This window comes from Podarcis vaucheri (genome assembly GCF_965113315.1).
Source record: "Podarcis vaucheri genome assembly, chromosome: 5".
NCBI classification, from domain to species: Eukaryota; Metazoa; Chordata; class Lepidosauria; order Squamata; family Lacertidae; genus Podarcis; species Podarcis vaucheri.
In genome coordinates this window covers 31,679,044-31,703,214 of record NC_138763.1, presented here as the reverse complement: position 1 = coordinate 31,703,214, position 24,171 = coordinate 31,679,044, and the positions used below count along the sequence as shown (strand labels likewise).

Sequence of the window (24,171 nt, the reverse complement as noted above, 5' to 3'; positions counted from 1 at the left end):
CAGTTTCAGGTTAAGACCAGACCTCCGGAACGAATTAAGTACTTAACCTGAGGTACCACTGTACTGCTCCCTCAGGGTTATAGGAATTGCTTCTCATTTGCCAGAAGAATGAACTTCTACCTTCTGGGAAGCAGAAGTCCATGATCAGTGTGTTTGGTCAGATCCAGCAAGGCTCTTCTTCTTATGTTCTTCCTTATTTATTCTTCTTGCTGCAGCGAAATTATTTAGAAGGATCGCCTGATAGCAGGAGACCTACAAAATGACTTTGCTTAAGATACACGGACAATGTTTAGAGCTAAAAGTGGCTGGTGCATTTGCCGGCTGGAAAAGAATACATTCTGGAACAGGGATACACGGGGGGGGGGGGGGATGGTTACTATAGCAGCAAAAAGCCTTCCTGGTTTGTCATGCTTTTATAATAACAATATGCTTGGGTGTTTACATGACCAAAGTTACATCAGAAGTATTCAGCATCCTACTCATCTTCAAATAATGTGTAAGAGAGAGCCTAGTTGACCCAAAAGAGGGCAGGGGAAAGAGAAATATCCCAGCATTAGTCTCATCTAGACAACCAAAGTTGTGGTTTTTTTCACTGGAATTTTCTCACTCCTTATCTGACTCAGAGAGAGATCCTGGCAGTGAGCTAAGCTGTTCCCACCCTGAAATATGATCTCATTGAGCTGTTAATTGTTCACAACTACCATATGTTGCTTTGTGGTGCAAAAGTTGACTTTGACTAACTTGGTTTACCATTTAGCCCTATGTCTGGAGTCTCTTCAGACAGGCTGTGCTCACCACAGGAAAAGTGAAAAAGAGAGAGCTGTTACTGGCACCACCGCAGATCTGGTTTGCGTTGATATGAGGCTTTGGTGTTGTACTTTAATTGTAGGCAATTTACAAGCTCCTTGGGCAAGGCTCCCAACACAGCTCTGCAGCAAAGTTTCATCTCGTCTGCACTACAGCTTCATTAATTTGTGACCCCAAAATTCAGGATCCCTCACAAACTGATCACAAAAATGAAGCTCTGCACTACAAGGGCTAGCATACATAGTTAATTCACTGTGGCAGACTACAACACAGTTTTCCTCCCAATTAATCCTTAATAATAATTGATACATATTCCCCCCAAAACCAGCTTCAATCCAATTAGAAAACTTCAGCTGCATTCACTCTATACTTCAGAATGGTGTGAACTTTTGAGACTGTCATCGCACATGCGCAAATGAGCACACATGCGCAGGTAACAGGTTCGTGAGCAAGAGTTCTGTGTGTGTGCCACAGGGGCAGGGGAACCAAAATGGCCATGTGCATTGGGGTGAAGACATCTCCAGCCTCTAGCTCTGGTGCAAACTGTGTGCAAATGTGGCTTGAAATACAGCTGGCATGTGTGAGGGGGCGGGTGCCAGGAGCAGGCCAGCAATAACTCACACAACTTCAGTGAAGTTAACTCTTTATTCAAAGAAACAAGACAGCCCAGGAGGCCAGGCCTAGTGAGCACAGCAGCCCATCCTAGCAAAACCTTCCCACAGCTCCCTAAGTCTCCTGCCCTGGTTCCTTCCCAAGCAATCTGAGGTTCCATTGTCTTGCCTGTCTTAGCTCTGCCTCTTTGGGTTCTGGGAGACTGGGTGGGGAGGGGAGGGGAGGGGAGCTGGTCGCAGCAGGAGGGGGCTTCTTCAGCAGCCTGCCTCATTTCAGCCTCTTGAGCCCCCCCTCCCCCGTCCTCTCCAGCCTCTACTTCTGGACTGCTCTCTGCCCCAGCCTCTTCTCGCTCACTAGATCCTATTACCTCTTCAGCTTCTGACACATCCTCCTCTCTGTCTGCTCCCTCTTCTCCCTCTGACCTCTCATCATCATTGTCCCACCACCCGTCCCCTGGCTCTGAACCGCCTTCCCCTGGGGGTTCCCTCAGGGGTTCCCTAGCTGGTGCCTCCCAACACTCCTCTGCATTCAGCTAGTCCAGGACAGTGTGTTTGTGACACCAGTGTATTTTGAGTCGCTAATGTAAACATATTCTCAGTTGCCCTCGGCAAGGGCGAAACTAGAATGGGTCTGCTCTGCCTGTCATTGGCTCTGGCTTCACCTACTGTTGGTGTCCTTGCCTTTTGCCCTATCACAGACTCATAGCCTTACCTGATGTCCCAGCATCCCCCGTTTCACCTATACCAATGTTGAAGCTCCAGCATTGGTAAGTGAAATATACTCGGAGTCAAGAGTGGATTTCATGCTCTTTATTCAGTTCATAGCGGTGAGGAGGAACGGAAGGTCCCCCAGAATGTCTGCCCCATATACATTATTACACAATGGGCCCCACGTGATTGGCTAATTCCGGGATTCTCCCGTGGGGCAATCAGGTTGTGGATTCACCTCCACCTGGAGCTGGACCGGGTGGCCCCTGTGGACCAATCAGTCTGCTGCATTCTGAATCCCATTGTTCTAGGGCCAATCAGACTGCTGCATTTTGGATCCTATTCAACTCAGTACATAACAGTAAGGCAAAGGCCACAGAGATTTGTCCAGTCCAAATCCATTCAATGAACTGAATGGCCCCTGGGGACAGATCTCTCCCACCCTCTGAGGAGGAGACCCTAAACATCCGATGAGGCCTGGGATGCCCTCCCAGGGACCTGCAATTGCAGCCCGAAGCTGCTTTCTTCCACGTACAGAAGAGGATGCAAAACAAAAATCCCGCCCCCAAAAGAGCAGAGTTCTTGGAAATGGAGAAAAGGGTGAGAGTGCCAAAGGGATGAGAGGTGGGAGGAGAGGGAATGAAGGCTAGAACAGGAAACAAGTTGTTTCCATTTCTGTGACACGTTGTAAAGATGATAAAATGTTCTCAGCGCTCCTACTGGGCTGTAAGCCACCCTGCCTACTCCTTCTTTGTGATGAAGTTCAAGTAGACAATGGTGTCAGCTGCCTGGGCACAGGATTGGCCCCTAGCTCAGGCAAGACAGTCTCTGCACAGCTTCGGATTGTGGAACTGCGTGATGCAAGACTCTGATTCAGAGCTGCGTGTAACTGCAGCCAGCAAACTTTGCCCTTTCCTGCCTGGATTGGCTTCACAAGGCAGAGGAGTAAAGGGAAGATGCAGATGGCTGAAGAAACAAGACCCCAAAACAGTGGAAAGGGAGGCAGTTTGTAATTCTGACTGGAGATGAGCAGCCACACTCCAGGAGATTTACAGAAGGGAGAGCTTGTTGTTTTATTTTGCTCAGGTGCAAGGAGCTATTCAGACATTAGAGATGTGCATTGACTTCAGACAAATCCCAAATCCAGAGCCAAAGTGTCACATTTCAGAAGGATTTTGGACAAATCTCAACTGAAGCAGGTACCTTCTGAATCAACCTAAGCCAAACTGGCCTGTTTCATGGAGATTTGGTACCAATACAGATGGACAAAGGCACTTAGACAGGGAGTATGTAAAAACAGATACTTTTTACCCCAAGCTCTCCACAGAAAGGAAATGAGGGGAAGCAGGGCTTAGTTCTGTGACTGACAGGTCTAGCTGCCAACCAAGGAATAGCTTCACCAAGGCTCTCCTTTTTTCTTCCCGTCAGTTCTTTTGGGAGGGATGTAGAAGGAACTTGTCAGATTATCTCAGTGATTGGGCTGAGATTCACTAGTTGCGGTTATATCTCGACAGTGCCTGAGATCAAGTTATTAAAGAGCTAGACAGGATTCCTAAGACCGTCCTTGGTCCAAAGAGACATCCACACCAAACAAAGTCTCAGTGAAAACATTCATTCTCTCAGCATTTCCGAACACTTTGTCCCACAGTATGATTTTTAAAAATTAGTATTCTGGATTATTTCTCAGAAATATAATGTCAATTTTTATTCTGTTAAGTGTGTGCCTCTCTGGAATGGGATGAGGGCTGGTGTCATGTGTCTGTCCTGAACTCAACCAAAAATGACTTGGGGCCTACTGCATTTTGTGTGTGTGTGTCTGATGCAAACTGATGTGACAGCTTGCCAGCAATGCTCACCGAAAAGGCATCAGAGGACAGAGTTGTCAGGACTCTACACTAGGAGCACACACATTTTAATGGAACATCAGGAGTGCTGATTTGTTATACAACTGGTGTCTCGAATGGTTTTGTCCACTGGGAGGTGCAAGTTAAGGGCACACCACCCTCTGCTGGTCAGAACCATACCCTCATAGCAGCATGTTAAATTGGATGGCAGGAGAAATTCTTTTTATTTTACTCGGAGACCTTGGAGACGGATGTCCCTTCCCTCCTCTCAATATACATATTTCCTTCTAATAAAAAGCTGACAAGCTGCTTTTATACTGATATCTGAACAGACAGTTTATACGTTTGAGGAGTGTTCTCCATTCATGCAGAAACCTCTCTATGCTGAATCTATATTGATGCCAGGATGTGCTTCACTCCCAAATTGTCCTATTCACATCTGATATAAGAGGCAGTACACCTCTTATATTCAGTACACCAGCTGTACTGAAATATTTTAAGAAGCTGCCTCACATAGTCTCTAAATTCTGGAATGCCTTACATTTGCAAATAACGTTCAGCAACCCCTGCTTATAAGTCTTACAGGGTCATCCATATGGCTAACACCTAATGGGAGCATGAGGGACGCGGGTGGCGCTGTGGGTTAAACCACTGAGCCTAGGGCTTGCCGATCAGAAGGTCGGCAGTTCGAATCCCCACGACGGGGTGAGCTCCCATTGCTCGGTTCCTGCTCCTGCCAACCTAGCAGTTTGAAAGCACAAAGTGCAAGTAGATAAATAGGTACCGCTCCAGTGGGAAGGTAAACAGCATTTCCTTGCGCTGCTCTGGTTCACCAGAAGCGGCTTAGCCATGCTGGCCACATGACCTGGAAGCTGTACGCCGGCTCCCTCAGCCAATAAAGCGAGATGAGCACCGCAACCCCAGAGTCGGTCATGACTGGACCTAATGGTCAGGGATCCCTTTACCTTTAATGGGAGCATAGGAAACACGAAGGTGAAGATCAACGGCAAGTTTCAAGAGGGAGACATCTGGCCTCCCAGACCACACCCTTATCACAGCTGCTGGCAGAAAAGGCGCCTCAGGGATTGCTTACTCACAAGTAGAACCCTTCCTCCAAAGCCGTGCAATGACTCTGTTCCTGTAGTTGTTGTTGCTCTTGGGCCCTCTTGGTGCTGGTATTTTCGACGACTGAGGAAAGGTCCCACCTCCTCCTATGACAACTCCAAGAATTCTTTAGCAGGTCACACACCAGACAGATCCCTCTTAAGGGAATCCTCAGCACCAGTTCTGGGAGACCCAGCATGTGGAAACATGGAAGGCAAGGGTGGCCCACCCATGAGGCAAGGTGAGGCGACTGCCTCGGGTGGCAGGATTCACTAGGGCAGCAGATCCCAGTGTCAACTTTTCTTTGACCCATGTTCCTGATGTACATCTTCCCTCGCCCCTTCTTCCCAGACAGGAAGGGAGACGCCATTTTGGCTTCTGCTTCAAGAGTGGTGCCAGGTGCCAAAATGTCTTGGGCCAGCCCTGGGAGGAGGCGCCATGACATGCAGCCTCACAGGCGGGTTCCATGCATGCAGAGGGCTCCAGCATCCATCATGTAAACAGCTGGTGCTGCTACATGAATGCTGGGCAGTGGCAGCAAGCAGCTGAACCGGACAAAATAGTGTTAAGAGCTAAACAAAAGATCCTGCAAGAAGTAAACGGAAAAAAGCCTTTAGGAAAAGTTGCCGCTTCTGACCGTAAGGTGGCGATGCTGCGTGGGGATCAAACCACACACAGCTGAGTCGAAGCAAGCATTTCAACAGCAACAGCCGGCACCTTCTCCTGTTCTGCACAACTTATTCTAATGCAGTGTTTTCACCATGGCATCTTATGAACATTTACACAGTCTTAATGCTTGGATTTATTTGTCCCTGGAGCCCCCAGCATGGTAGGTACATATGCCCAAGACACAGCTCTTCAGTTGTTATGTGCAGGTTATTTCCCTCTCGATGCTCATCAATAGATCAGTCTTATTACTGGGAAGGGTCTCAATCTGCATCCCATCTGGCTGGTGGGTTTAAACCTCTCTCCCCACCCCCACCCCGTGTCATGCTTATTTTATTACCTTATTAATTTTTTCCCCATTTTGCCATCACTGCCAAAATTGCTGGGGTCTTGGGAGAACAGGAAAAAAATGTCTTGAAAACCAGCTCAAGACTGCCAGGCCTGGGGCTAGCCACACCTGTGGTATAGCTTCATATTTTTTTTTTGCAAGGGTCTATGCCACCATCTGCCAACGTACTGCTTGGGACTGATAGAAGTTGTAGCCCAAAACTTCTGAAGGGCATCAGGTTGGTGAAAGCTGTCCTATGCAATTATTTCATTTATTTATTCAGGACAGTCTGACCAAACTGCGGGAGACAGTGGAAGACAGAAGTGCCTAGCGTGCTCTGGTCCATGGGATCACGAAGAGTCGGACACAACTCAACGACTAAACAACAACAACATTCAGGACAGTTACATATAACCTTTCATAATATATATCTCCCTGGGCACAGAGCACCTCATAGGCTAGAAAAGCATTCTTTTGTTCAAAGAATCAAATCTATCCCACCTCTCTCTCTCCCTCTCTCTCTCTCTCTCTCTGTGTGTGTGTGTGTGTGTGTGTGTGTGTGTGTGAGAGAGAGAGAGAGAGAGAGAGAGAGAGAGAGAGTGTTTCTGCAGAGATTCAGTTTGTCCATAGTCATATTCTCAGGCCTTTGGTCAGGGCACACTGGGCAGAAATCCTAAAGCTTTTCCTGTTTTGTCTTCAAGATGCCACAGAATGCTGTTCCAGCTCCTTGGTAACTAGTTAGCTGAAGCTCAGAAAAGCAAAGCAAAAAGTACTCTGCTGCTATTTTCTGGCTAGACAAAAGATGCTATTGTAGCCTGAGGCCTAATGTTGCATCCAGCAGTGCCTGCAAACTTTAGCACTTCCTTGCACCCCCCCCTCCAAACATCACTTCTGCCTCCCTTATCCTCCTGACCCAATCCAATAGCATCCATGTTGCCGATCTGCAATGCAAGGCACCTGATCATTTAAATCACTGCAGCACCTGGGCATGCCTGATGGCTGACAATTGCCATGATTCATTCTTTGCAGTGCTCTTTGACTGGGAGGGTGTGTGCACGCAACAAAAACACCTTCATTTTGAAAATCACAATAGCAAATGAAGATGTTTGCTGAATTGTTTTCTTAATAGGCAGAGGAGAATGATGTTCTGCATACTAATTGGCTGCAGCGGAAAGCAAAGCAGACTGCATCAACTCATTTCTGACATTATCTTAAACACTCATGTTGTGCTTTCCCCCCTGGAGGTAATGAATCTGTAAATGACAAACCCTACATGGAAAAGTACATGTATTAATGGAGTACTCAAAGAGGTCTTTGCAACATACACTTTAATTACTAACATAACTATTTAGCTGGATGTCAGAATTCTGCGAACAACATTTAATGCCAATTTGCAGAGAGTCTTGCTGGGAGCACAAGTAGGAAGACTGCTGGTCAATGTGCAGGCTTCTCATCAGCCCTTGTGAGAACAGGATACTGGACTAGATGGACCTCTGGCTGATCCAGCAGACATCTTCTTAGTTCAAGGTTTTAAAAAATCCCATGCCTATCAACTACCCTTCTCTCAGGGAAGGGGCATTGCTCAGTTCTGCAAAAGGTCCTTAGTTCAACCTGACCTCTCCAGGTAGGGCTGGTAAAGAATCCTGTCTCAAACCCTGGGGAACTACTGCTGGTCCAAAGGATAGGAAATCTGTGGTTTCCCAGATGTTGTTGGATACCAACCTCAGGCAGCAGAGCCACTGGCCAGAGGTGATGGGAGTGGTAATCTGGCAACACATGGAGGTCCATGGGTTATTTGCCCATAGTGTGACTAACACTGAGCTATATGGACCAGTGGCCTGACTTGGAATGCAACAGGTGTTCCTTATGACAATATTAGCACAATATTGCCTGCTATTTGGGGACCTTATGTCCAAATGGGGACCTTATGACCAAATGTGAATTGAAGCAGGAAATCACAAGTGCATTGTTCACAGAGCACATACTGAGAAATGGGAGTGCATTATTGCTTAATGCCCTACACAACCTTATAAAGGAAGAGAGAATTGAACTGAGCACATCTGATATCCCATCACCTGGTGACTCTGAGCTGAATTGAGCAGAATGGCCTCAATTAAAAAAAATTATGGGCTCAACTCATGAGAGGTGATATGAAATCTGTGTTGATGGTGCATGATCTATATTGCATCTTTCATATATCCAGGGCATTACTTGGTGTTACCATTACATTGCCACTATCCAGGGATGAGCCTGCATGCATGGATCATTCTCTCTGTTTCTCCTCTAGTACTGCACCTGAAGCTACTTTGCAGATTTCCCCTTTGCTGAAGTGTGGACAAACTCAGGAATAGCTGGGAAAGAGTGTGGCCTTCAGGGCCACTTCATAAACGTATTTGACTGTCTGCAAGCTTCCTTGAAACTTGCAACTCTTGGGTTGACAGATTCCATGGGCACCTTCACAAGTAAAACAAACGGCCCTTCTCACATTTAAAACTCTCGTCACTGCCTTCATAATCTCTTCAGCTCTCCCCCTTCCTAAGGTAACTTTCACCTCAGAACTCTGCAGTTTCCCTCAGGCATACAGAGTAAGGCATTGAAGATTTCTAAGTGGGGGCACTCGTTGGTTTAACTTACGTCTTGTTAAGAGACTCTGGTTTGAACAATGTTCTAATTGGAGGTTGTGGGGAAGAGTATAGAAATGAAAAGAGCAGAAGATGACATGTTTGAAAATATAGGTCCTATTTTGTAAGTATAAATGATGCTTTTATTTCTGGAATAGGCCCTTTCCTCACCCATAAGAATGCTGCAGGCTGAACCGTACATTTCATAGGAGGAGACAGCAGTACATGACAACAATGCATTATTATTTTTTAATGTGGCACAGCTGGGGAACGCTATGGAAACAATGCCAAGAATTATTGCATAATTAGACAGAGAAAAACACATTTGCTCAGGTCGCTGCTGTAAGCAAGCTGCCTGGCACGAAGGCCGAATCGTGGCTCAGTCCGGGCTCAGTATCACCTACCCAGCTGGCAGCAGCTTGTTAACATTTCGGACAGACCTCCTTCCCCAGTCATGCTGCCGAGGTCTCCAAAGCCACCAGCTGTTTATAAACAGCCAACACTGGTACCTACACAAAGGGTTGGGTGTGCAAATCCCTACCCCAGCCAGGCAATCCAACATAACCTACCCATACATGTCATGATTTTCTACACACTCATATACTGGCATATCGTAATGTTCCTGAGGCAAGGCTTAACTTCCACAGAGCATATCCCATTCAACTCCTCCTCTGACACATATGCTGGAAATGTGATAGGGTCAAAGCACATTCAAGGAGACTGGTATCCGTTTCCCTGCGCTCTAGATCTGGCTATAAAGTATAATTAGTGAAGCCAGAAAAAGTAGAAGCAAACCTTTGGCTCAGCCAGGATTCATTCAGTAGCTGGAGTAATATCATAGAGTGACATTGTGTTTCCTAGCATTCACGGGGGAACCAAAAAGATGACACGGGATATATACTCCAAGAGATAAGCAGCAGAGCAGTTTTGAGCAGCTTGTGTAAGTAAGGGGCAATGGGGAGGGGAGAGAGGAAACAGGGGCAGCCCCATCAAGAGGAACAGCCCAAACTCAGACCAGTGAGTTATTCTATCTCTAGTCACCATGCAATGCCAGAATCAGCTATAGGACACTACCAAGTATAATAAAAACAAAGAGATCTCCTAGAAAGAAGCCCCATACAATCAGATTTTAACAGGGACTAAGCACACACAAGGGAAAAGGGATTTCACAAGCTAGGCCACTTAAATCTGTTACCCAGCAATCCTAGCTCTAAAACCAAAGCGTTCAGTTCACATTGTGTGACATGAAATTTATATACTTCGCAACCTACCAAACACGCAAAATTCATACGTTAGCAAACTGCAGCGTCATGATGACTGAAAGGCTCCTAGCGCAAAGTCATAATCACAAAGTGTGCTGGTCCCTCACAGAGAGGAGCCAAATGCAAACTATGGGAATAGAGCCGTTCAGCTCCCCAGAGACTCTTAAATGAGATGCTGTTGTATGAATTCAGATCTCTGGTCACATGAGTGTGAAGTTCTTCTGCATAGCTAAGCGCATCTCTCTAGAATGTGGAAATATTGTGCCACCAACTGGTGGCAGCACAGGGATGCTGAAAGCTCATAGAAGCAGAACAGGTTCATCTCTCCCAGGTTGCTAATGAATTCTAGTGAGCTTGTGGAGCACTGAAATGAATAGCTTGTTTCAATCTATTGCACAGTATTCCTCCAGTGTGTGAAATATCTCTCAAAGTCCTCTTCTTCTTTTTAAACTCCTAGCATTAGTCACTAGTCCATAGCCTTATTTGCTCTCTTGCAAACTACGTTTAGCCTTTCTTTTTTAACACTAACATAAAAGGTAGTATAGGCAGCTGGGGTATCTACACAAGGACAGAGTCGTTGTGCAGCATACAGATAGTTCTTTAGTGTTATTTCAGAAATAAGGCACTTAAAATAAAATCTAGAACAAGATTTATACTTAAAAAGTCATATAAAGAATTCTTCTTCCTCATCCTTTCCATTTCCACGGCTTGTTTTGGATGCTCCCAAGGGAAAAGCTGATGGTACCTGTCCTGATCCTTTATTCCTCTTGGCAATATGTGAGGACAACAGATTGTTTCTGCCCTCAGAGTGCAAGCTGATCGTGGAGCCTGATGCCGTTAACAAACAGCAGGATGCCTGAGACTGAAGAAGCGCTTTCTGTATGTCTTGTGAAAATCTATTTAGTGGCGAATCACTGCATTCGGAAAGGATCACTTTGTTGCCTGTGTCAACATTAGTTTCCTCCTCCCTTTGACGAGGCCAGAGTTCGTGACTGGAATGTCTCAATTTAGTGGCCAAGTTTGTTTGAGAAGGGCCAAAGCCCTGCAGAGAAGAACCTGCTGGTCTATATGACTGGGATGAAGAGCAAAAGTTGCTTGGCGAGTGACTGCAAACACTTTCCGGAGCATATGCAACTTCTCGTGAGGATTTGCTTTTATTCTTCATAGCTCGAACTGTCCGGTTTTTGGGCTGTACTGCAATTTTTCTTATGGCCAGTGGAGATGGACTGGAGGGGTAGTGAAGGGGCCCTTCCTCGTGTTCATGGCTGTGCCAGCTGGAAGAGGAGTCTTGATTCCCAGTGTGCTTTGAGTTGCCTTGAACCTATAAAACAAAAAAATGAGGTTAAGCATCATCCGTCAGGTGATCAAGTCTCCACCTGCCCCTGTGGAACCATCATCCACAAATCAATAGTTAAAGAGGCTTCTACCAAGAACTTTAAAATCATATCCCTTTCATGAAGGACAAAAACTCATGGAAGAAGGTGGTGTAAAGTGACGTATTATGTATGTTTGTATTTTTCTTATGAACCTGGCATAGTTAGTTTTTAGATTCAATACAATGCTGCTGTTACAAAATGTGATGTTATGAAACAGCATTATATTTGGTTTTTCAATGAACTTTAAGGTCTATTAATCCAAAGATATACATGCGAGAACGTACAAACACGAACTATCATTAGGACATCACTTGAAAACAGTATTCAGTGAGGGCCATGCTTTCTAATGCTTTAAATCCTTTTGGTGAAAGCATTTCTTGCCCTTATTGCAATCTTTATTAATCCATCAGGAATATATTTTTACTTAACTCCCCCCCAAAACAATATTATTCTCTGAAAGGACAGAGGAGAAAATGGAAGGCAACACACAGATTTGAACAATTCCATGCCAGAGCTGAGTGATGGACCCAGGCTCATATTCAGTGTTATTATTGGCATACCTACATGGCAGATTCCTGCTCGATAAACTTAGCACCTTAACTAGAATCACAAAAAATTCTCTTGAGCCTCTCACCTAGTTGATTCACCAACTTGGTCATCTCTGGATTTCAAATGGCAGCTATTTTTGTAAAGCTGAAGTATTTCATACTTCAGAATCTGATTCTCAAGGTTGACCTGCCTAACGGGTCCCAAAGATCCTTAGACTTTGTGCTGAGGCCCTTGCTCAGAATATGCTTACCCCCATTTCATCATCAGATTGCTTTCTATGTGAATATACAATTTCTCTATGTTCTCTCTTCCTTCCTTTGTCTTCTCTTGGCTCACCAATAGAATGAACAGCCCCAGACTCTTCCCTCTTCCTTCCTCTGGTTCCTCAGCCCTTGTTGGGGTTGAAGACAATCTCTTTCCTTTATTTCCTTCTTCTGCAGTCTATAACTCTTTCCTCCTCCTTAGTAAAGTCTTTCCTTTGAACTGGTGTCTGCTTTCCCACTCCTGAGTATCCTCCCCATTGAGACCTGCCTCTAAAGTCTCCAGATACAGCATTGTACCCAGCAGTTGTCCAGAGGTTGTGGCGTCCTAAGAGTGCTGCCCTCATGCACCTGCACTTCCAGTTGAGATGTCTCCTTGTCATATTAGACTGGTTGAGGCATTTCATGGAAGCAGCATTTGCCAGATATGTCCTACTCACAGTGAGATGCTTTTGTTGAGCTGCAGAACACAACAAACCATAGCCACGAGGTGGCAGCCCATGAGTGATACTTGTGGCCCTGATGCATTACCTTAACACTGGATGTAGTTGTAAACCAAAGCGTTTTGTGTTATGAAAGCAGTTGGAACAGGGTGGTCCTCCAGATGATGCTGGACTCCCAAATGCCATCAGTCTCCCCCAATCAAGCATGGCCAATAGTCAGGGATTATGGGAGTTGCAGTCCAACATACAGACGGCCACAAACTCCCAGCACCTGACTTTAAAAGTCTTTTTATGAATATAGATTGGTATGAGATGAAACACACGGCACCAGTAAGATATACCAACCATGTACAAAGACCAAGAAAAACAAGAAAAAAGTGTGTGTGTGTGTGTGTGTTCCTGCTACTGCCCCCAAACTACAAAACTCCCTAATGCATTGGAGTTGGTCCATGCAGTTAAGTTCACAAACATTTTTCACATATAACAATGATTTGTGGCGTTTTCTTAAAGTGTGTTTTGTAATACACCCCCTTCCCTGGGAGACATACTTTTGCAAAATAGTAACTGACTTGCCGACAAACATGCTGAAGTCCAGACACTTCCCAGAAGCATTTTAGCATGTTATTTGTCTTTTATTGGCTAAGGACAAAGCAAGTATGAGGAATTTTAATTCCTATTAGACTTCCACAATACGCTTCCCAGTTTCGTTGGAGTAAAAACCGTTGTTTTAATGTTGTGACTCAGGATGAAGGCAGGAGAGAAATCCCAACATAAATATTCAGCTTTAACTGGGGTACAGGAACATGGGCATCCCCGTTTTTCAAAGAAATAAATGCAAAAGGGGGAAAAGGGTTATGAATAAATTCAGAGAGCATTACGATCATAATTCAAGAAACCATCAACACCAAGCAGTCTAGCACAGTGTATGCTGCTGTGTTAATGCAATATCCAATGCAGTAAAGAGAGGTTCATCGGCGGTACATAGGGATCTGCCTTATTCTGAGTCAAGACCTTTGGTCCATTTAGCTCAGTATGGTCTATATCAACTGGCAGTGGGTCTCTAGGGTTTCAGACAGAATTATTTTCCAGCCCTACATGGAGATGCTGGGAATTGAACCGGGGACCTTCTGTATGCAAAGCGAATGCTCTGCCCCCTGAGCTACGGCCATTCCCCCTTGCAGATTGCGCCCACCATTTATAAACCAAGCAATACCTGAAACAGGATCTTGTTCCCTTCGTAGTCTTCGGTTTGCCACCTAGTGCTGCTAATAGGAATGCAGGGATTAGGCAGAAGCGGCACTAGCTGTCCGATTTCATGCACCTTGAACTGCAACACCGAAGACTCCTTCGAGTCAACACATATTCCCAGAGGCAGCTGCTTCAAGCAGAGCTGGACCGCAATGCTCTCCGTCACGTACAGTACAAAGGCACAGAAGCTGCTTTTCTGCACGGTCGCTTCCTTCTGCAGGATCGTCTTGTAGAGCCTCACTGCATCGGCATAGTTATCAAAGCTACAGTAGAGCGTGACACGCAGGATTTCCGTGCCGTAATGAACCTGCCTCAGTCCCCACACGGGCATGTGCTCGTCCAGCCCGTAGAAGTCCTGGTCGTCAAGAGCGTGGGAGGACAGCTTCCTGTTGGCAATCTCCAGGTGGACTCTCTGCCACGGCGGCTGCTGGAAAAAGTCGTGGACTTGGAAAATCCGCTCTTCCCCCAAGTCCTCATGCAGGAAAAGTAGGACAGATGTCCCAGGGAACCTGGAGCTCCTCTGGCGGTACGTCTCATAATACTTAATGGGAGAAGTGCGTTCTGACACAAGGAAGAGGCGCACGTCCAGGCAGATCCATTCTTGAAGCTGATTGAGGGCTTGCTGCAAGGGCAACGCGTGTCCACATTTGGCAAGCAAGTGCACAGTCATCACCAATGAGTCTGTCCTTCCATCCATTGTATAGTGACCTTGAAAATACAAGGAATAACACAAGCGCTGTCTCAGTGCCTACAGATTAAGGGATATCACACACAGCAGCAAACACAAAAGAACAACAATTAAACTCTGCACTTCCCAACCAATTCCCACTTAAGCTCCTCTATATGCTCTGCAAACTTCAGAATGGCACTAACACAAGAGATTAATCTTTTTTTTATTACCTGCACATTGGATGTTAGAAATGTGATGATAAGACAAGGGTGGGGGAAATCTCGCACCTCCTAGCTCCCAATCCAGAGCTCTGTACTTAGGACGACTATCTCACGTTTGCAAATCCAGACCAGATTTTCTGTCATGGCAAGATATTACACAACCCGTGTAAGCCACCATCTCTGTGCAAATGCAAGGTGATGCTGATGTTTTCAAAGGCTCAGTGCTGTTTTCTTCTTCAAATCTCTATGCTGTGTGTGGGGGTTTTTTTATACAAAGCTAGCACTCTTCCTGAGACAACACCCTTCTGTCCTGTGCTGATAAACCTTAAAAAAAAAAAACAACGGCAAAAAAGACATAGGACAACCGAAGAGAATCCAATGTGGATGCTGCAGATAACAGATGTCTATCTCCCAAGAAGCAATTTCAAGAGAGACACGACTTCAGGGAAACTGTTTCTAAATGCTGCCTTTATGCATGGCTATTGCACATGCTGCCATCTGGCTCTGCACCAATTATTCCAGAGGCCTCATTTCCTCACAGCAATCTCAAAGCAAAGTGTGAGTGTATATGCGTGTGTCAGAGGGAGTTTCCTAGAAATGTAAGCTGTTTGTTTGTTGCCTAGCTACCAATGTCATGGATTTGAGATCAATCCTGAAAGTGTAAAACACCTTTGCTTCAATCCTTTAGAGCAGCCTCCCCCCCCCCAACCTGGTGCCTTCCAACAGTTTTCGACTACAACTCCCATCAGCCTCAGCTGGGTAGGAGTTGTAGTCCAAAATATCTTGAAGGCACCAGGTTGGACGTGGCTGCTTTAAAGCATTTAGGCAAGTTTTATTGTTTTATCCCACCTCTCCTCCAAGGACTCCAGGGTGACTTACAAATTCTTACACACACACACATTATTTTCACAACTACCCTGTGAGGTAGGGAGAGAAGGAATGTAACTGGCTCAAGGTCACCCAGCAAGCTTCATAGCTGAGCGGAGATTTGAACCAGGCTCTCCTCAGTCTTAAGCCTTGATTTCTGCCAGCTACAGCCCTAGCCACGCAGGAGTAGATTTCCATGTAGCTATGTTAACATTTAAATGATTCAGTGGGATGGTCAGGGCCAGTTGAGTGACGTCTAACCACAGAATGAGCAGCCCTGGGGAGCTCCAATCCCAGGGGAAAGATTCATGTGATTTCCCCAGGTTGGAAATCTGTGGCTGCTTTCTGAAATGATTCTGGTCCCCCATCTGTAAAATAGGTACAGTAGTGTCATGCAAATTAGAAGTGTCACGTGCAAACTAGAACAGCTATATTGCAAACTACGTTTTGTTTGAAGAAGGCAAGAATAAAAGTGATAGAATCATTGTTTCCCAGTCTGGGGATGTCCTAGATGCACTTAAAGCAAACGTGAAATGCTAGCAAATCCCATTCCCAAGTCATTGCAAAAGGCAAACAAAAGATGGCACCGCTTGCAGGGTTGCTTAGATACAACATGCTTAAAACTATCTTTCTGGGGAGCTCCTAAAGCAAAATGGCAGGAGAGGGGTAGAGATCACACAATACAACAATTATCCCATTATCAGTAATTACCACCTGCTTCCTGTTTTCCTGTACAACCTTCCTGTGGGGGAATATGCTAATATTCTATCTTACTGAAAACCCTAATTTTCCTAAATGTGAATGCAGCAAAGCAACTTGCCCTGTTTCCCTAGCTATTACTCAGATGGGTTTCGCCAACAATACCCCACCCTTTGGCATACGCAGATGTATTCTTCTCTCTCCACCCCAACCCCCTCGCCCTCCTTTTTTTTGTTTTGCTTTCTTCTTTGTGTGAAGATTTTGTGACACCCACACTGAGCTGGGGGAAAAGGGGGAGTGCATATTTTAAAAGCTGTTTTTGAGGTAAGAAGGGCCATAGCCCAAGGTTTAAATCGCATGGTTTTGCACACAAGAGATTCAATTCCAGGCACCTCTTGTTAAAAAGATGGCAGCATTGGGACTGGGAAGTACCTGTGCCTGTCAGGATAAGAAATGTAAGGCTAATGAGCTTGAGTCACAACATAGCTCACTATTCTCTATCTTGATGTATTTTTTAAAAAAATACCATATTGCTCTTTAAGCTTAAAGTATCTGCGAGTCCAAAGTAATTTTTCTAGACAAAGCCCGCATGATCAATATCCCAATCAACGTAGTCACTGACTACTTCCATTGACAGGAGAGGAGCTGGAGAGAAGAAACAGTACCTATTATAACTTTCACCAATTCCGTATCACTACGTTTGCTTCGCTCATCTAATTTCCCAGTTACTTGCTTTAAGGAATGTGAACATACCTGATCCTCACCTTCCAGAATACTGTGTGATTGGAATGAAGTTTTCATTTAGATTTCGTATTTCTTCAAATGTCATTTCATCTAATGTTAGTCCTACTCAGAGGACACCCATTCAAAATAATTGACATGACTAACTTGGGTCTATTAATCTCAATAGGTCTACCATGAGAATAATTAAGTTCCATACAGGCCAATGTTCTCTGTGCAGGGGAGGAGGCAGGGGGTTGCTAATAGTCCTAGGCAGTGGTTTAAAATTACTAGCGACCTAAGCAAATTTTAATGATTGTTCTGTGTTGCTTTTAAAGGTCTTTGTATTGCTATATGCTGCCCTGATGTTCTGCAAGAGAGCCATATATAAACACTTGGACAAATAAACACTTTAGGATAACCAATATAAAACACATATTTAAATATGAAATTTGCAGATGGCAAAAAGCTGCAGAATGCAAAAATGGGACAGAATTGACTTATGAATAAGTACACAAAATTGATATGCACCAGAAATAAACTGATCCATTCATCCCTGCTTGCTTTACCACATGACGCTATGCATATTTACTCAGATGTAATTCCTACCATATTCAACAGGGCTTACTCCCAGATGAATATGCACATGACTGCAGCCTCACAGAGCAATCCTAAAGCTCAATCCACCACCTTGGAACGGGTTAGGAAGCAGCAATTGTGTCCATTTTCTGGGATCCACCAATATGTATTCTAACTACACCTACCATAATTGAAGGTGGGTGGAAACTGCCATCAATGAGATCCCCACTGGCAAAAGAATAGGGATATTTCTGTGGCAGGGAGGGACGGAGCTGAGCTGACTGAAGACCCACTGTGACCCAAGTTCAGCAAGTTCATCAACCAGTGATGGGCTTGAACTGGCTCTTTCTGCAAAATGGGGAAGAAACCACCCACCCCTACCTTGCAGCCTGACTGGCTTTCACAGCAGGGCTTTGAATGCAGCTGTGGTGTCACCTCTCCTGGACGGGAGCCAGGATCGCTCCTTTGTACAATTAAGATGGATTACAATATTGAGCACACCAAACAGGTAATGCAATACTTTTTAGGAGGTGCAATTTAATTTTTACAAAGCCCCTTTGAGCTAACACTATTTGGCTTGTGTTAACAGTTTCATCCTTTCTATTCAAAAATAAAAAGTTTAAACTCTTAATAAAAGTTTGTGGCTTTCTCCACTTTAGAGTAGAAAGATAAAGGCTATCTTTATGGGAGCAGCAGGCGTGCATACGCACATCCCTCTGGCCTTCTGGTCGTAAACAGCTCATGCTTTGTCCTCACATGAAACACACTCATGACAGCTTTTCTAATTGGTAATTTATACTGCAGCTGGCATGACATTGTTCCTTCCGCCTCTGTCGGCGGCTGCTTGAGCTGTTCATGGAGCCTCAAAAAGCTGGTCCCTTTTCAAATTCTAACCCTGGCAAAAAAGAAAGAAAATCAGAATGAAAGAGAGAGAACCAAGTAAATTTCACTGGGATGGTAAACACAATAGCTTGGAGTAGCGTTCCCAAAGGATGAAACTTCTCAAAGTATGAAGCTTGACTGCGCCTGCCTATGTGCACAATTCCAAGCCCAATGCTATCTCAAACCAAGGCCATTTGGAATTCCTGGGGTGTCTCCCTAACATCAATAGAAAAATATATTCCCAATGTATGGACATAATAAAAAGTATATTTGAAATGGGCAGAGCACTCCAAACTGCCTTACACTGGGTTGTGGGGAGCTTGGAATGAGTGGAGGCATCTCTCCTCTTGACACCAGGTTGATTTGCTGATGCGTATGTACTAATATATGTCCATCGAGAAGGTAGCAATGCTAATTCACGCCAGTCTGAGTCATTTGGAGTTCTTAGCATTTTTAATAAGAATTGCACTTGGGGATGATGTGTGGTACCAGATCTCATAAAGCAGAAAACCTTATCGGTATTCAGACAGTTGCTAGAATTACATTTGGACCAATATAAGGCTTTTATACTTTGCAGACTACAAGGAGAATGGAAAGAACCCAACCAACTAAAGTTTCTGGGCTAGTTTTCAGGACTTCGGCATCTAATCTCTAGCATCCCTTCCTTAATCAAAGCATATATACTGCAAGGGAAGGATTACTTACTTGTGGCAAATGCTGTCAATCCACTGCATTGGAACCTGAAAAAGAGAAGTTATTGGTACATTGGTACATATGGGGTACATTGGATAATCTAGTCCAGCCATACCATTTTGATTTTACTTAACACGGGTGCTTTCAAATGGCACTGTTCCTTTATGGTGAGATTGCCAACTGATGCTAGGACTGCTTTAAGCAAGTCATATGGGCCAGGTACATGATGCCCCACCCCAAAGTGCCCCTCACACTACAATTAGGTTGGGCGGGGAGCATACTTCAGTCACTGTTCCCAGGGAGGTGGGGAAATCTTCCTGCAGAGTGCTGTTGGGGAGGGAAGAGTTAGCCTAGCTGTTGGAGGTGCCTTGAGCTACTCTAGATCAGAGTTTCCCAAACAGCTGTTTGTGGACTACAATTCCTATCATCCCTTACCACTGGTCCTGCTAGGGATGATGGGAGTTGTAGTCCAAAAACACCTGGAGACCCAAGTTTGGGAAACTGCTCTAGATGAAGCTCAGCCCAGGACTACTATGCGTACTGATCTGGATCAATGACTAAATTACTTATTTTATAAAATTTATACACCACTTGATTGTGTAAAACAACAACAAAAACCCCAGTTTACCAAAAGATGAAACAGAGAAATCAAGAAAAAAAACCAAAGTACTTTGAAACATACAAAAGTTAACACACTAAAACAGATTAATTTACTTCAACTTTCAAAGTCCCTTCCAAAAATTCTGTGATTCTAACACTTAAAACTTTATCCACCGCCAAACAGACAAAGCCAATATGCCAAGAGCCTACTGTCACTGTGCAGCCTGCCCCATCCATGCAAGCCCCCTGGCCTGTACCCTCTTAACATACCGGTACTTTCTTGCACACAGAAAAACGTGCAAGAGAGCCAGTAGTTATCTCATAAGGATGACTGTCTTCCCTGACTCTTGCCACCTGCCAAAATTCTATGCTTCAAAATCTCTGTTAACAACAACAACAAAAAACAACAACAACACAAAGCTGTGAGAGCTTTGGGTAGTACCCCAGTTTTGTGCTGTTATGGTAGAGGAGTTCACGCTTTTCATATTCCTGAGCAGAGGCTGGTTCTTTGTATCAGGGATGGACACAAGGGAGATGGCAGTCCACAGCAAACACCAAATGCCTGTGGGGTTCTTGTTAAGAATGATGGTCTTTGTTAAACATGGTACAAGTTAGCATGGTAGTTATGTTTTTAAGCAAGAGTAGATACTCCAATTTAGTTAGATCAGTTACATCTCAACCATTCAAATATCCAAAATAAGAAGCTTTAAAGGCAGATTTGCCTTTGCTTTAAAAGAGAAGTAAATTCAATGTTGATAATAGTTTGCACAGAAAACTGAGGACTTCTGATTTGTGACTCAGCTTCTAAAGATCACAGCAATGTTGCTACCTTACTCTCGTCCTCCAGATCCCAACTCAAAACGCACTTCTTTGAGGCTGCTCGTTTAACCCCTTACTGTGCAACCCTACCCATGTCTACTCAGAAGTCCATTTAATGGAATTCACTGGGGCTTACTCCCAAGTAAATGGGATAAGGGATTGTACCATTAGTCTCCCCCCTCCCCCAGTTGGGTATGAAGACTAATGGAGCAATCCTAAACACTTCTACTCAGAAGCAGGGACGCGGACTTATAAAAAATATTGGGGGGGCCGGGAAAGCTCGTGAAATGTAAATAAGCTCATGAATATGCAAATAAGCTCATGAATATGCAAATGAAGTGGCGCCGCCCCCTCGTGAGCGAATAGGGGAGAGCGTGCTGCTGCCTATTAATCAGCTCCGGAACAGCTGATATGCGGGAAACCTGGGGCTAGAGGCAGAAGCCCCCGCCCCCGGGGATTCCCCTGTTCTCGCGGGGGACGGCCGGGGCTCTCCAGCTAGGGCGCGCGGCTGGCTGGCTGGCTGGGGAGGGAGCAGGTGGGGAGGAGGCGGGGGACGGCAGCAAGGGCGCCCGAGATTATTGGGGGGGCTGAGCCCCCCCAAAAATTTTTTTGAGGGGGCTCAAGCCCCCTCGAGTCGGCGCCTATGCTCAGAAGTGCCATTAATAATCACTTCAAGGTTAAGTGTGTATAAGATTCTGTTTTACATGAGTAACAAAATTTTCTTGCCTCTCTCCAACTTCTTGATCTAAATTAAGAGATTATAAGAGGCTTGGCAGGAGGTACTTATATTTTGCTTATGTTGCTTTTTAAAGTGCCACACACCCAGGTTGTGCTATGTTAATAATGATTTTATTTGTTCCCACAGATAGGTCACTTTTTACCATCACAATGCCAAAACAATTGATTAATAGCCATATAATCTCCCTTCTCTTTCCATCCTCCTTGCCCTTCATCACCTCATTTTCTTGGAGGCTGCAGAACTGTTCCCATAGCAGTTCTTGGGGAGCTGCAGGCAGGGAAGCCGGAGACCAAAGTTAAGCACAAGTCAAAAGGTCACATTTCTCAAATAACCTAGCCAAGAGGATGAATAAGGACAAGCTACCCTGGTAACCTCTTGATATATTACTTCTTTGCAAAATGGGCCTTCGTTCTTACATTTTTACTTTTGCTTTTATGTACATCATTTTGTGAAGATTCTGTTTAAAAAACACACAACAGATTTAGCCGAATACAAATGTATGTGTGTGTAAAAACTGATACTGCAAAGTTTCATCATATGGCCCTTTATCTGCTCCTCATTCAACAACAGAACAGCATGGCAAACCCACTTTGCACCAAACAGTAAGCGTAAGCAGTGAAGGACTAGTGCAGGGATCAGCAACCTTTTTCAGTCGTGAGCTGGTCCACCATCCCTCAGACCATGTGGTGGGCAGGACTATATTTTTTGGGAAAAAATATGAACGAATTCCTATGCCCCACAAATAACCCAGAGATGCATTTTAAATAAAAGGACACATTCTACTCATGTAAAAACATGCTGATTCCCGGGCCTTAAACTGCCTACCCCTGGACTAGTGGTTTCTTTGTAATAAGTACACATCCAGATTTTGGGAGAGTGAAGGATGTGTACATACTATAAGTGGAAGTCAAACAGGTTTTTGGTGTATGTATGTGTGTGATGGGAAGAGAGAATAAACTGTTTATCTAGCAGTCGTTTGAAAAACCTTTTTGGGGACAGTACCAATAATGCCTGGTGCATTGTGTTGCAAGCTTAACAACACAATCCTACACGTCTATTTAAACTAGCCCCAATGAACTAACCCAATGGAACTTACTCAGAGGCTCCTATTCCAAAGTAAGCCTAATGCTACAGTCCTACACACTCTTCTGGAAGCAAGTCTCCCTGGACTCGTACGGAACAAACATACAGAAGATTGCACTGCGCTTCTCCTTTAAAGAGGTGAAAGGAAAAGTGGAAGTTGTTATTTGCAGCTAAAACCTGATCAGCAAAGGACTCTTACAGACATTAGCTATGGGAATAAGGCTATCTGTAGATACTAGTCGTGACAGCATTATTATTATTATTATTATTATTATTATTATTATTATTTGCCCACTCTTCACCATAAGGTCTCTGAGTGGGTCACAACAATGTAAAAATACAGGATCATCCCTGTGTCAAAGACACCTTACTGGCCTCAACTAGAAGTTGATGGTTGATCCCATGCTGTGTTAGTCCAGCAAAGTTTCAGGAGTCTCTTGAAGACCTTTCTATGCAGACAAGCTTTTGTCTAATTAAACATATGCAGTCACTTCAATTATTCTTTGTATTGCTTTTAATGGTGTTCTGTACTCACCACCCTATTTTCTGATATGAAAGCACAGAAATTCTTCTATAAATACCTGAAGAGTAACCATTAGAATCAGTTAAAACCATTTTCAATCCGAATAATATATGTTAAGAGCCCAGGCAGCCTGCCTCTGAATAACAGTCGTAGGAGGAAAACAGCAGAGGGAGGAGACTACAGACCTCATGCTCTTGTTTTCCGGCTCCCCAAAGGCATCTAGGTGGCTGCTTTGAAGGCGGAAAGGATGCCAGACTAGATAAGAACTTTGGTTTGAGGCAGCTTCTTCCACCCTACCCATTTCTCAGCCCCATGAGATTACTTACACCAGCTGCCTTTGGCTGGTGGGAAGTGACCCACTGCCAGGTCACACAGCCTGATCGAAGGTGGATCACAACAGCAGCACTGCCAATGGATTAAAGGTGGGTTCTGGGTCTGAAAAAGCTGGATTTTATTAATGGATTGATTGATTGATTGATTGATTGATTGACTGACTGATTTTATATCTCGCTTAGCCCTGCCGACCTTTTCGCAGTACAGGACCCAAGGCAGCCTAAATTTAAACACGATTGACTAAAAAATACACAATAATTAAAAATAGGGGAGGGGGACCAATTAAACAATGAATTCCATGAAAAACGACCCTGGAAAAAAACTTTAAAAAACACTCACGCCACTTTTACAAGGTCAAATATTTAAAGCTGCATTTCTCTCCTGCTCCCAACTTCCATCCGGTGGATAAACAACCACCATAGCGCTTTTCAGCTCCCTGAGAGACTAGGAAGGGCCGGGCTGGAGGAGCCTGTATTTTAAGTTTTTGGCAAGCCTGGGCAACAAAGTTGGCAACGTGACCTTTGGGGTGGGGGGTTAAAGGAGTAGTCCCCCCCCCCAACCGACGCCTATCGTTCCCGTTTCCTTGGGAAAAGCACCCACCACCCATCCTCGCTGGAGAAAAGGCAGGAAAGGGACTCGAGATACAGGAAGGAGCAACGGCGGAGTCCGAAGAGACGCGCCGCAGCCTGGATACCAAACAACAAACGCTCGGGCCAGCGGCTCCAGCGCTTCCCCCGGCAGCCCCGCGCCTACCTGACAGAGCCAGCGCCCGGCTCCATGGTGCCTGCGCCGGGAAGGCGCCCCGGAGCCTCCTGCGCCTCCTCAGCCAAGCGCGCCTGCAGCCCATCCTGCAACAAGTGAGCCGGGACGCCGGCTTCGCCTCTGCCCAAGCTACGGCCCGCCCTCTCGGCGCGCC

At 45.0% G+C, this 24,171-nt stretch overlaps 1 protein-coding gene across 2 annotated transcripts; it reads right to left on the bottom strand.

Annotated features, from left to right (window-relative positions):
* Nucleotides 1-8,809: 8,809 nt before the first annotated feature.
* Nucleotides 8,810-24,140, bottom strand: FAM124B (family with sequence similarity 124 member B). 2 transcript variants are annotated; one of them, XM_082221844.1, is made up of 4 exons: nt 24,009-24,140; nt 19,171-19,205; nt 13,793-14,535; nt 8,810-11,272 (listed from the first exon to the last, which is right to left on the bottom strand). In XM_082221844.1, the coding sequence occupies exons 1-4, from the start codon at nt 24,032-24,034 to the stop codon at nt 10,616-10,618; spliced, it is 1,461 nt and encodes a 486-aa protein (XP_082077970.1). In that variant the 5' UTR covers nt 24,035-24,140; the 3' UTR covers nt 8,810-10,615. The 2 variants fall into 2 exon arrangements, with proteins under 2 accessions (XP_082077970.1, XP_082077971.1); XM_082221845.1 differs by lacking the exons at nt 19,171-19,205; nt 24,009-24,140 and adding an exon at nt 15,635-18,118.
* Nucleotides 24,141-24,171: the final 31 nt, after the last annotated feature.